The sequence below is a fragment of the Labrus mixtus genome, chromosome 5 (genome assembly GCF_963584025.1).
Source record: "Labrus mixtus chromosome 5, fLabMix1.1, whole genome shotgun sequence".
Lineage (NCBI taxonomy): Eukaryota > Metazoa > Chordata > Actinopteri > Labriformes > Labridae > Labrus > Labrus mixtus.
This window is the reverse complement of record NC_083616.1, coordinates 15,338,004-15,351,988: the sequence shown is the minus strand read 5'-3', so window position 1 is coordinate 15,351,988 and position 13,985 is coordinate 15,338,004. Positions and strand designations below refer to the sequence as shown.

The following is a 13,985-nucleotide window of genomic DNA, read 5'->3' as shown; positions in this document are numbered from 1 at the left end:
TCCAACTACCTGCTGGGCACCATACCCACCCCTGCTGCCCCCTAGGGTTTTAGCATGACAACACATACTGACACACATACTGTTCAAGTTCTTGACTTGTTTGCAAAAGAATAATTCCCTGGGTTCAGATCTTTTACCCTGAAACATTACCTTGGCCTTATATCAAATTCAAGTCAAACACGGCATAAACATATGAAGGGTTACTTGGACAATGTTTTACGAGAGTCAAAGGGAAAGCCTAGAAATGTACTAAATCATTGATCCATTGTTATCTTATATAGTAGTTTAGTAATGAATACAGAAGAAAGCATACCTTCTGATTCAAGCCCGTCTCATCTAGCCTCAGTTGACAAAATCAAAATCTGCTTTAACCCCCTCAGAGCCATGGTGGGTCAGGTGATGGAGTCCAGCTGGGACAGGCCTGCCTTTGAGAGGCTTTAGTTCACTGCATGACTTTCTTCCACTGAGATGACTCACATTAGGCTCACTGTTGAGGTCTTAACTTCTGACTGACTCCAAAACATTTTACACAAAGTGGGCACAACCTCACACACAGCACATAGAACAAGCCTGACTTTAAATTTAGTTCATTTTACCTGAACTCGTGTATCATTATCATCCAACCTATTTGTCCTGGTCACCTTCTAGCTTGTCGGTAGCGCCGTAAATATCGAATAATTACATGAACAATATGTACAAAAACCCATATTATGGGCAACCAACGGATATCTTTTTAAATAAGACAGAAAAAGTTATTCACAATTAAAGTTTTACTTGCCTCATGATAGTTGTCCTGGGAGGCTGTTGTTCTAAACAACCGCTTCAAGTGATGCTGCTGTGTCGTCCACATGACTGCGCATGCTCTCGCGTGATTTGCCATAGTAACGATGTTTTTAGTTTGTACATTTGAGAACCACTGCAGCGTCACTGAGAGTAGGCTATTGTCTTATCTCTGATGAAAAATAATTAACATTTAAAGAATTTATGTTAATAGTAATAAAAAAAACAACAACATAAAAAGGCAATATTGTGTTTTCACATTTAGATTGAGCGTGCTTTTATAAATGTAATAAAATGACAAAACATACTTGTAATGGTTTTTATTATGGCACACAAAAAATGTAACCATACTGGTAGGTAATTTTATTAGAAACAAGAACAATTTTGTTTTCGATCAGTTCCAACATGTATCGAGTGCAAAAGTGTTTTTCTGTCAGGGATCATAAAGTCAAGTGTTACTGTTAAGACACAAACAGTGAACGTAACAGAGACAGTGGGGATGTTCAAGGAAACATCTTTGTGATAAGTATTCAGTGCATTATTTAATGAAGAAAAATGAACAAGCTCAATCACATATTTTGTGGATGTTATACCCAGAGGACTGAGATATCATTTAGGGTTATTCAGAGCTTTGGTGGTGTGGGCTGTGCTGCCCCATCAGTCCATCACACATAACTCATCTCAAATCACACTTCACAAATCACAACAAAAGGTTTCTCAATTTTCTAGTCTGGATCCCACGTAGTTGATACGAAAAGTGCTGATAAACAATATTTATAACACTGATTAATAGATATTTGATTCTTCTTGTTTTTAATAAAAAATAATGTATTCAATATGAGTTATATATAATCGTATTACCATGCACTCTAAACAAAAAAATATTATTTTCACTTGACAACTATCTTTATGCTTTTGCATGAGAAATATGAACATTTTGGGCCCTAAGAATGGGGTCAGAGGCAGAAGCTGTTGAGAAACCCTGCACTAACCTGAAAAAGAAACTCATGCAATACAGATAGAAGAGATGATGTTCCCATTTCCTGAAACAAGTAAAGAGGAGAGAACATGAATCATTTGGCCCTTCCATTATGAAAAAGTGAATTATATGTGAGATACCAGTCTGTAATGGGAACTGTTTGGTGTTGGTTGGTGTCTGTTTTAGTTTAAATAAAATAATAAAATGTTGTTAGATATTACAGAAGGATTCATTTTGGCTCAAATATCAAAAATATCAGAGAGGATAAAACATTTTAGGGGAGTGGCATGGACCTCAGAGAGAGGAAGTTAAACTGGTCTTTCTGTACTGTTCGCAGTTTGCACACTACTAAAACATAAAGTACAAGCTGTACTCGCACACATACAGTACATAAACACAGTTAGAAAAGACAGTCAGTTTGTCAATTCAAGAATGTGCATGTACTACTTCCTTTATGACACAAACCCTCATTAGGCTGACTTCTTTAAAACCCATATGTAGATATGATCAAACTGAAATACGATTTGCAATATATGAGCAGAGGGTTAAATATCCTTTAAAGATGTTTGCAGAACAGGACAGGACTGCATGTGGGAAATGAGAAACTGAATTAAATCAATATTATTGTTGCATTGCACATATGTCAGTGTAGCAGCTTTGGCTTTTAAAGAGTCCTCAATGTTGACAGAGAGAAAATGTAGCTGCCAAGAGGACTCTCAACACAAAAAATGAACCTTCATTTCCCTGATGAGAAAGTAAACATTTCAAAGCAAATCCGATAAAATCCCCTGACCACTTAATTGATAAAAGCAAGATCTACTGTTAGGCTGAGGGAAAGCTTACTTGATTTAAAGTCTACTTGATTTGACGGACATGTCCTGTTAGACACATCAACATTATAGAAATATTTGCTGGGATATACTTTCAACTTTAAATCTTATAATATACTATTTGAATTATATTCTGGTAGTTTTAAACATATTTTTGGTTGTAAAATGCCAGCCCAGAGGTATTACCAGAGATTGAATGTGAAATTAGTATAATTGTTAGATTTTGTTTTTCTATTATTATAAGTACTGTGTGTATCAATTTTATAGAGCTGCAGCGATATTCATATGTTGACAACTGCTGGTACAAAAAAGTGCAAAATTAAGAATAAAGAATACCCTAAAATGGAAAGAAAAGTGCGACCAGGAGCACAACACTGGTGTTTAGGTGGAATTTGAAACAACTCTCAGACATCAGATCAGGTCCTGTGATGGGCGTTAAGGCGGCACCAATAAACCGCTCTACCTCAAAAATACAGGATGACTGACATATCTGAAACACAATCACCTGACTGCTGCCAAACAGCCTCCACTGTGAGAGACGGAGAGGGCAGGGCAGTAAGGCATTCTTGAAGGGCATTGTTGCAGCCTCTGGCTTTGTCAGCGCGTCTTATTTTATGACTTTCAGGTCACAGTCGTGATGGAAAAACAAGTCGACATTCATAAAACTTCATTACTGTTGTGGCTGTTCAAAGGCCACACCTTGCTTGTCGTAGATCTCCTTCAGCAGCAGCAGAGCTGTATCCTCAGACTCCCTGACAGACACATGGATAGACAGAAAGGGAGAACATAAGTAACTGTTGTTGAAAATAAGCAAAAAAGAAAATGTGAGTAAAGAAAGAAACAATATCAGTTACATAAAATACAAATGAGCACAGCTCCTGTAGGTCAAACCCACCACAGGTATGCAAAACTCACCAGTAACAAAGATGAGACTGGATGGCAAACAGGTATTCATTGAAGCTCTCGATAGGTTTTTCCTGAAGTACAAAGTCGATCCTTCGTCCTCCATTCAACATCCCCACTTTAATCTCAGGCTGCTCTGTCTGCTCTGTTGACGATGAGGACTCTGCCTCCTCACACACTGCTGCTACTGGGACATAAGTAAAGATGAATGAGTCTCTACAGGCAGCCAACAAACAGACAACAAAAACAACAGCCAGCAGCAGATAGCTTTTTTTTTTTTTAATGAAGAACATAATTAAAAGGGAGAACAGAGAGAAGTTGCTCTCTGCAGCAATCAGTATACAAACCTATGCAGGAGGGAGAAAGTTCACACCAGTCTACAACTAATGTGTTTATAGATTCATTTTAAACTGTTAGCCCTTATTTGATAAGACAGTAGAGAGAGCAGCAAACTGGGGAGAGAGAGAGGGGAAGACATGCAAGAAAGGAGCCATAGGTCAGACCTGAATCACACCACAGCCCCTGCAAATGGGGAAGCACCCAACCGCCAGGCCACCTGCACCCCTACAACCCCTCTTAAGATAAAAAGATTATGTCTTATGTCTTTACTGATTTTGTCCAGCAAATGTGTGTGCGTGGTGTTTTTAACACAAAATGCTTACTTTTAACATTTAAATGTAACACTCTTTGTGAATCTTTGATATGGAAAATGTAAAAAAAAAAAATAAAAAAAAAGGCTGTTACTGCAACATACTATACTACTATATTTATATTTATAGAAATAATCAACCTTCATTCAAATGTACTCATTTGCTTTTGTTGGTCACATAAAGGCATCGGTACTGATTTCAGTCTGTTTCATAACCAACTAATAAGAACTCTTCACAGGAGCTCTAATGTATGCTGTTTCAATGTTTGCATTTATTTTGGAAGCTGGAAATGTTTGTCAGTTTCAGGACATTGTTCTTTGGGCCCTTTGGGCTTACAGATAATTTGTTGTAGTAGCTTAAGTCATTTTTAGACAGTGTTGTGATTAGAACTGAACACATTCCTTTGACCAGATGAATTCTATGTTTCCCCCCCTTAGTTACCCGTATGATGTGGACTAAATGACAGACAGGTTCTGTTTCATGATAAGTGATTGTATATCATAAACATTATTGTCTTCACAAAGATCTTAGTGCACTGCCGATGAACCCCAATGAAATGCTGGCTGCTAGCATCTGATACATTTTTAATGACTATTTTAGACAATCAACCTCTGTGTTGACTTGTTATCTGAATGGAAAACCTAAAAATATTGTATTCAAATTACATTGTTTGTGTCCCAAATAGACATCTACATTTTTGGATCTTGCATCACTATACTTCAAACAACAAATAAAGGCCGTGTGAGTCATCTTTAACTGTTAGTGAAAAGGAAGACAAACAAGGTTTTGTGTAATTTAATTGCACAGTCTGTCCTTACCCCAGCTGAGTTACATTTGATCAATTTAATCAACTGACAGGGTAGAACCTGAGGTGCAGTTAGAAAGGGCAGGACATGTACTTGCATGCAGCTTCTGTAAGCGATCTCCTACTGCCTACATGTTGGTTGAGGTCCAATAAACTAATATTCTTAAAAAAACAAATGCAATCACTACTATACTTGTTTATAGTTCTAATACTGTTTGTTTAGTACATAGGAGAGAGCTGCATTGACAGGCTGCTGTAGTTGTTTTTGATGTTGACAGTCAGTGAAGCGGTTCATAAATTCAACCAATCAAAAGTGGCAGCCGGAGAGGGAGGAAAGAGCCTGAAGGAAGTGTCAGTAAACGGAATGCTGAGTTGCAGTTTAGATGTATAGAAAGGTTAGTGCAGGTAAGGGGGTGGAGCGGAGGAGTAGTGAGAGCCTGCAGCGATAATGAAAGATGTTGCATAACATTTCTCTTAGTGAGGATGCAAATTATATATACATATAATTAGGCTTTAGGAAATAGGCTTTCACTAACAGGCAGGTTTGCAGAGAAACACAGATTACAAAGCTTTGAGAAAGCTAAAAAGAGGTAAACATATTAACTATTTTATGTAGTTTATTTTACCCAAGTGACTCTCCTGTCTTACCTGAGACGTAATTTTTATGAGGGGCCCTGGGCCACTCCAGCATTTTAGTCCAAATATCAGCACTTTTTTCCCCCATCTTAGCAGAAGCAGTGACTGCCTCTGAGGCTGAGGTTAGAGGCAGGGAGGTAAGGGTTCAGGAGGGCCACAGCAAAAAACACACAGAGCAGAATAAGAGAGTGGAAGGGTGCTGCATGCAGAGAGGGGTGAGAGGAGTGCAAGGACACTGGTATAGACACATTCTTGTGCATGCGTACATACAAAACACAAATACAAAAAGGCAAATATCTACCAAGTGTCTCCTGAAGGTCTCTCTGCGTTGTATTTTCTCCTTCCTCTACTGGGGGCAGCGCAGCTACTGGTAGTCTTGCAAAGGACTGCCATGCCGTCCGCAACGATCCCAAAACATTGTTTTTCAAATCCATGCTCATACGGGTCAAGCTGTCCTTTAGTTCTAGCAGGCAAACAGAGACAGAGATTATCATTAAGCCAAACAGAAGCCAATACCACATTAAAGTTTCATGAAGACAATAAGAGGGAAACAGAGAGCCTTACCCAGGTGCATCCTCTTGCGACCTTTATGGTGAGGAATCAACATGGGCTCCAGGTCTGTCTCCGTCACGATCATGGGCTCTATCCGATAGGCCACAGGGTCATACTGCACCACAATAAAGAGGTTGTCTTCATGATATCTGCTTTTGTTCTTACGAAATTCATAGTTGTGAAACTGCTGCCTGTATTCTTAATTTGTAATTTACTGCTGTGGTTACATGTTTCAATTTTTGAAAAAATCCATTAATATCTGCCCTGTGAAATTCTCTTTGTTTGCAAATGAAACAAAAAATTCAGACCGTGGCAAAGAAAAGCTGCTTTTTTTGAGAAGATTACTGGTTGTGTGCATGAATGGGCAGATACAATTTATATGGGATTACTCACTGGGTGGTAAATGTTGTAAAAGCTTTTGCAGGTGGGGAAGGTGTAGTTGGGGTCGATGTGTTTGAGGCCACGGACAGTCAGGAACATCCCAATAGGAGAGCCAAAGGCAAAAAATGTTTGAGGGTGGAAAGCCAGTTGTGGGTAGTCGATGGAAACCTGGGGATGAAAGGTGGAGTTGGAAACATTTGGTGTTAAAAAATGTCAGACCTTAAACTACATTTTTGATGAAGACACACAACCAGACGGACAGATTAATGAATTCCCTGGTGTGTAGGGAACATTAAAACAACAATTTTTATGACGTAAAAAAACAGGCAGGGAGTATGACTGCAGGTGACGAGGACATCAGGGGGCTGACCACTCATGCAGGATCGAATGAGCACAGAGACAGAGTGTAGTGCTGTGTTGTCTGATTTGATGGGACAAAGATGGTAGCCTCTATCATCACACAATATCCTAATATTCTATAAATAACCACTGTAATTTAGTCGCCTTGAGATCGGACTGTATGTTGGAGAAACTCCAGGCACAATTTGATAAGAAAAAAGCCTGAGAGCATGGCGGCACCATGTGAGACACACCTGTCCCTTGGCTATGCCTCCATTGGTCTGTCCAGGCAAGCGATGGAGGAAAGAAGCAGGTAGGTGATGCATCACAGCATTTATCTACATGTTTTCCCGAGCACAGGTTTAAATATTTATGTCAGTGTGTGGTACCTGTCCGATGCCCATGTCAAAGTATTCATAGTCCACAGCACTGGTGATGGACTGCGCCCTGTGGAATTGGGTCTGCTGCACTGTCAGTCCTGAGGGCTGGTTACCATCAGGATCACTCGTCTCTGGAGGTGGGACTTGCAACCCTGGTGCCAAACGGACAGCTCCTGTCCTACAATCCTGTTTAGAGTAAGGTATATATGATATTATTTGACCTACTTCTAAAAAGTAGATACTAAACAATGTTAACAAGCATTTGGAAAGAGGGCTCTTAAGCATAAATCAAATAAGCTTAGACAATCTGCCTGTTTCTCCCTGTTGATACAGGTAACCAGTTTCTTGAGATAGTTTCATCCTCTCTTTGTAATGTAATAACAGCTATGAAAACACCCAATACAGTGAGCATTAGTCATAAAAATCTACATCAATGGTTGTGTAAATACACACACAATGGTTAAGTCATGCATGTAGTTATGTGGTTTGTTTAGCAAAAGGTGGATTATTTGTTGAACTTGGCACTGAACCTATATCAATGCCAAGAACTAAACCATCCAACAAACTGCAGATTAATGAAACATCAATGTAAAAGGTTATAATGGGGATCTTTTAAAAATATTTCTGACCTCTGGAAGCCATTTCCTCTTGACATAGTTCAGGATCTTCTTACGTGGTCCAAGGGGAATTCCTAAATCTTTGAGATCACTGTCTTGGCAAAGAGCCTATAAGAGGAAATCCACAAGTTTTAACCCTGCATTATGAATGAATTTTGTGTGTGTGTGTGTGTGTGTGTGTGTGTGTGTGTGTGTGTGTGTTACCAGGGATTCCAGGTCTAAGTTTTCTGCCTGTAGGGTATCCAGGTACTGCTGGAGGCCTAGTCTGGTAAGAATCTGCTCCAGAGTGGCAGAGTTCAGACGAAAGGGCTCATCAGAAGGCACCTTCAGCGCAATGAAGGACAGAATAGAGAATTGACCTTGTTAATATGTAGAGAAATATGCAACCTTTTCATCAGTATACTAGTGTTAATGCAAATGCCACTGTACCCCGTCTGATCCATTCCTCTGATTGGTTAGCAGGTCAAACAGGATCAATGAACCTGGGGAGGGAAACAGCTAAAAGTCAGTACTTTGAACACTTTGCGTTTGTTTTATGTTAGCCTGTGCATGTCATACCCAGGCTATGTCCTACGACTGAAATGGCCCCGTTGAACTCTGGGTGTCTCTGTTTGAAGAGGGTGTGAAGCTTGTTAATCTCTGAGGCCACTGTGTCCACTATGGTCTGGCAGTAGGTGGGGCTGTTATAGAAAAACAGGTCCAGCAGAGTGTCGTTGGTGAAATGTCTCAGCCTGCTGATGCTGGGGAGAGTGATCCTCTGGATGTCCCTAGAAAGAGGTGAATGAGGGAGAAAGTTAAGGCAGGCAAGGCAGACTTTAAACTTTTCTGCAAACATCTGAGACATAAATAAGAATAAGAATAATCAATAATACATTTTAGTCTGCACAGAAACTATCATTCTTAATACTCACTCGTCCACACCAGTGGCATCCCCGTGTAGAGCACTGTGCCAGTTGACTGGTAGGAACTCCACTCTCCCTATACCGCCATCTTGCTGAGCCCGCTTGTAATGAGAGGCCAGGAGGGACAGGGAAGCACTCCTGAAGTCATTGACTGGAGATGTTTAAGAAGGAGAGGATGCAGTATATGCATATGCAGTATATATAAATAAAGTATACGCGCACACACACAAAGTCACACATACCACACTGTATGATGGATCTGAAGCGCAAGTCACATGCAGGGCCGATGCCATGGACCATAAAGACGAGGTGGTCCACTTTATCTGGTTCACCTAGGAGCACAAATAACAAATATGAGCCCTAAATTTTCATGCTGCTGCTGTTAAAAAGTATATTCCATGTTCTATATCTCACTAGTACATGCATACACATACCATCAGGTATCTCTACAGAGATGTTCTCCACTGCCCTCTTTACAGTTCGTGGCCGGGTCTGTTCTGAGGGGGAGGACACCCACTCATCCTGCAATCCTATTGGTTGATACTGCATTATAAGCTGAGACCGGATCAGGGAAATGATAGAAAAAGAGGACTTTTAGAAGTACACATTCAACGAATATGTTTTAGTTTACTAGTGACGTTATAACAGCAGGCTTTACTTTGGGATTGTGAAGGATGACGGTCTCTCCGGTGGGAAACTCCAGTTTTGTCTTCCATTCGTCTAAAGTCACTGCAATCATATAGGCCTCCTGTAGATGCAGGATTAAGGACGCATATGAAAAGAGTTTAGCATTAACATAGTATTAGGAAAAGTATGGATCAGAAGTTTTAGGATTGGGCAGTGTGATGGGGAGGGTTCAGTGTCGGGCTACCTCCAGTCTTTGGCTGAAGTCCTCAGGATATGGAAGGAACCTGGTGTCTTTGTCTCCTTTATAGAACCAGGTGCAGCGTCGGACTTCAGTGGGAGCTTGCTCCCAGTACACAGCATAGCGCTTCCTCCCCTTAACATGTACATCATACCGCTCTCCTTCCACAGCTATCACCACCTCCTCCTTCTTTTCATTTACTGCAAAAATAACACACATACAATCATATACAAACTTTAAAAAGTAGATCTAATCTTAATCTGAGGTTCTGTGAGTGTGCTGGTGCTGCGCTGAAGTGTTGGCATTGGATTCACAAGAGCTTAACTTTTTTTGCAAGCTATGTTTCTGATTAGTAGAGTAGTTCATTTTTGATCTAAGATCTCACATTAACCCATGGGACAATATGGCACAATAACAATAGCTAGCTGTCTTGGACCTCTGCAGCTGCATCATTTGTTGCCCTTCTTTGGAATGAATGGACTTCTCCTTCTGAAAGAGTGTGGGCGACAGAACTGCCATCCTGTCCCACTTTGAACTTATTTACTGCTCTTTTTGTTAGTTTATATTTTTCCTTTTGGCTATGAATGTTTTTATATAAGTAGATAATTAATAAACTTAAGACAAAAAACTGCACATACTGTATCCTTTCTCTTAATCATAATGAGATAATACTGGCATGATGCCAAACTTGAGCTTTTAGTTAAACTGCTGTTAATGGTAAGTGTATTTACCTGTGGTCCAGGCATTCTCCAGTTTTTCAGAGTCTTCTCTGCTGAAAGGGAGCCAGGAGGTGCTTTCCTCAGCCCGTCGGCAGAAGAACCAGTGAGGCTGCACTTCTTGGTAAGGAGCCGGGACGGACTCCATGTCAAGCATCTCGAAAGAGGAAGTGGAACAAGGAGAGGCCTCATCCACGACAGGCGACACCTGGAAGAAAAATAGGACGACAAGATGCTTAATCAATAATTCTTCTTAATGTCTTCAATACTGCTCAGATGAGAACAAAGAAATCAAATTCCTGCTACTACACTGACTCAAAATAGTTTTCCTTGTGAGAAGATCCACTGTTTAACCTTGTACTCTTAAAAATAAGTAAATACTGAAGTCTAAGTTCAGTCTGTGTCCCTATTTTAAGCTTGTATCAAGGAACCTGAGAACATCAGACAGAGGAAAGGACAGGAAGGCGTCACACTTCTTTATTCTTTCCTCCTCTACAAGCTGTCTCTTGTCTTTTTCTCAACTGATGCAGCTTCAGCTTGTAAACAACCGTTTTCCCAATGAATCACTTACACGCACAGTGCACAACAACAAACGCCTACTTTGTGCACAGCTGACAATGTGCATTCAGCAAGTATAGAGATTTGATTTTGAGACAAAACCCTCCTTAAGAAATCATCCTCTTTGATATTCAGCTGGTATGTCTCTGATATCCAACTGTTTGTTGAATGGCCAAGTTACATGAAAACAAAGTTCCTCCAGCAGTAAACCATCTGGAAAATGATTCATAATACTTTGCTTAATAATTACCACTTATAATTGACAGGCAGACACAGCTGCTTCTATGGTCTCCTCTGGACCTTGCAGTGTCAAAAATGTAAAACATGTTCTTGCCTTACAGAGAGACAGTATGTGACTTTCATTATACTCTCTCCATAAGCTCATACTATCTCCTCTAACCTTTCATTCAGTAGGTAAAAGAATGCAGCAGCTATCTCTACATGCCTGAGGGAAAAGGAGTCAAACTTTGTAATTTTTCAGCAATAAATCAAATTTACTATTGTTTTTTAAAGCCTTTGTTGGTCTTTTACAAAAAGTTAGCAATAAGTTTAAAATATACACTTAGATTTAAATAAATAATAACAAGAGGATAAAGTTTATTACCCAAACTTCTGTTGTGATGAAAGATCTCAGTACCAACACCGCTTTAAAAATGTGTTATGTGTCAACATGATTTGTTATATAGGATAGATTTACTTCAATCCGACTTCATCCAACTGCTTAAACCTTTTAGAGTTTCACTAATCACAGATCAGCCTAGTCAAAGACTGAAAATAAACTTTATTGGAACGGACCCAAGTCGCCCTCTGTACCCATGCAGCTGATCAATGAGAAACAATGGACGGGGCTGGCTCCAAGCTATATAACAGAGCTACTGACACCATATGAGCCAGCCCGCAGTCTTAGATCCTCAGGTGGGGGCCTCCTGGTCGTTCCAAAGTCGAGACTTAAAACTAAAGGTGACCGGGCCTTTTCTGTCAGGGCCCCTCGACTTTGGAACGACCTCCCTGAGGAGATAAGACTCGCAGATTCCCTCAATTCTTTTAAATCCCTTCTTAAAACATACTTTTACAGACTTGCTTTTATGTGATGTTGTCTTCTTAATGTCTTTTCTTACTGGTTTTACTATTTTTATCTTCTTTTACTTCTTACTGTTCTTTTATTTATGGTCTTATCTCGTATTTATGCTCATATCTTAATCTCCTCTTGTGTTTTAACTTGGTAATTTCTTATCTTACTTTGTCTATTTATGTTTTATATTTATATTTACTTTGTATTTTTATTAATATTATAGTTTTGGGTTTTTTGATCCTTTAACCACTTGTTTCTATTTCTTTTACTGCTCTTACCTTCTTATTGCTGTTATCTTTTTATTTATTTTTTCAGCTCTTTTAGTTTCTTACATATTTAAAAATCTTTGGTCCTCTTGGTCTCAGCTCTTGTTGTTGGGTTCTTGTGTTGCCTGGTGGTTCTTATCATGGTTCTTGTGATGGTCGGGTTATATATGTCTGTTGGGTATCGTGCACTTTGGGTTCTTTCCTGTTGAATTGTATTTAATTATTTTTAGTATTTTGCATCTGTTATGTTCTTGCTGTTGTTAATGTTCTTCTGTGTTTGGTTTAGTTTGTCAAAGCACTTTGTAAACCTGTGTTTTTAAAAGGTGCTATATAAATAAAGTTATTATTATAATGATAGGACTGAAAATACTCTTTAACAGAGATAACCGTTCCGTTTGCAAAAATACATCTAATCTATTTTTTTTATATCTTGAAATAAAGGCCAATGTTAAACTTCACAGAGCATACGCGTGGTCTTTGAGTTGTGTTAAAGTCTGTTTCACACATGTTTGTGTTACCCCTTACTTTATTAATCTGAATTTCAACCAGTAACATCTGCGATGTCTAACCCAGATCCCAACCCCTGAACAACAAAACACCATTGTCAGACCAATAACGACATCACGTATGCTCCCTTACCGGATTCTCAGGTGTTGTCCCTGCAGCCGCAGTCCCACTGGGGGTGTCAAGCAGTTCTTGGGTGTTGACGTTCGGGGCGGCCTTTGAAGGACCCCCCTCTTCACCTGGACTGCATGACATTAGTCCAAAACGTGACCCCAAACCCTCAGCTCTGACCGGAGGAGGGGCAGGGGGTCATAACAACACGGAGCCCGACACTGGAGAGCAAAAGAGAGGCGCTATCACACAACAACATGCTGTGGACTGCATGTTGTTGACATGTATTTAGAGAGCAGCATGGTGAACAGCACTGTAATCCCAGCTCCTATCTCATTAGCTGCTGGTCGGAATGGGAAATGTGAACAGTCGTGTTAATGTCACCGCAAGCTAATTTAGTTTATTTATCCATCCCAGTCCTATTAAAATGTATCTATGACTCCTGATGTCAACGACGCTTATCTCTCGGTTAGTGGTGTTTTCTGAAACAGGTAACAAACACACCCTGGTCGTAAAGGTTAGTAGGTGTATGCTAACAGCTGAGTTATGAGGACTAGCAGTGACAAACTCTTTTCACAACCTGTTTGCACATTCAACCTTAAAGCAAAAATAAAGCACCAGTCGTTTGCTTCTACTCACCCACAGCTTTACATAATGTTATACCTGGAGTTAATACAGAGGATTTGTATCTGCTGTTTAGCTCGGCCAGTAGAGGACAGCCTGTCAAATGCCAGCTGGTTAGTCTTCTTCTTTTGGATTGGCAGACTACACGCAGCTTTGGCGTGTTGCTGCCCCCTACAGTCTGAAGTCAGCAATTGTTTAGTCCTTATATCCACTGGTACAAGCCAGAGGAATGCAGAAATTCTGGCTGTTTTTTTTTTTTTGTTTTCTTTGGGACTCCTTGAACTAGCAGGGTTGATAGGGTTGAAGATATTTCTCAGTAAAGGTCTCAGTAAAGTTTCCCTTTCTTTGCTCTGAGTAGAGACTGCATTTAAGGAGGACATGGACTGTCCCTGTCTGTCCACACTGATACTTCCCATCAGGGCTAGCCCACTTTTAAACCCACAATCTTAGCCTCAGCATCTTAACCTGGTCCTTTCGTTTCTCCACGCAGGTTTTAGGAGCACGATGTGTTACAG

At 40.0% G+C, this 13,985-nt stretch overlaps 2 protein-coding genes across 3 annotated transcripts in view; one reads left to right on the top strand and one right to left on the bottom strand.

The window, feature by feature from the left end:
• Positions 1-13,985, top strand: part of si:ch211-166a6.5 (clustered mitochondria protein homolog) — a 108,869-nt gene that overhangs the window by 80,458 nt on the left and 14,426 nt on the right. The gene's annotated exons all lie outside the window — the stretch shown is intronic.
• Positions 1,086-13,602, bottom strand: ddhd2 (DDHD domain containing 2). 2 transcript variants are annotated; one of them, XM_061038062.1, is made up of 18 exons: positions 13,486-13,602; positions 12,871-13,067; positions 10,351-10,543; positions 9,626-9,819; positions 9,413-9,502; positions 9,189-9,309; positions 8,997-9,086; positions 8,764-8,905; positions 8,411-8,619; positions 8,282-8,334; positions 8,057-8,176; positions 7,865-7,960; positions 7,245-7,421; positions 6,529-6,684; positions 6,148-6,250; positions 5,885-6,046; positions 3,505-3,679; positions 1,086-3,341 (listed from the first exon to the last, which is right to left on the bottom strand). In XM_061038062.1, the coding sequence occupies exons 2-18, from the start codon at positions 12,988-12,990 to the stop codon at positions 3,260-3,262; spliced, it is 2,283 nt and encodes a 760-aa protein (XP_060894045.1). In that variant the 5' UTR covers positions 12,991-13,067; positions 13,486-13,602; the 3' UTR covers positions 1,086-3,259. The 2 variants fall into 2 exon arrangements, with proteins under 2 accessions (XP_060894045.1, XP_060894046.1); XM_061038063.1 differs by having other exon boundaries at positions 3,505-3,676.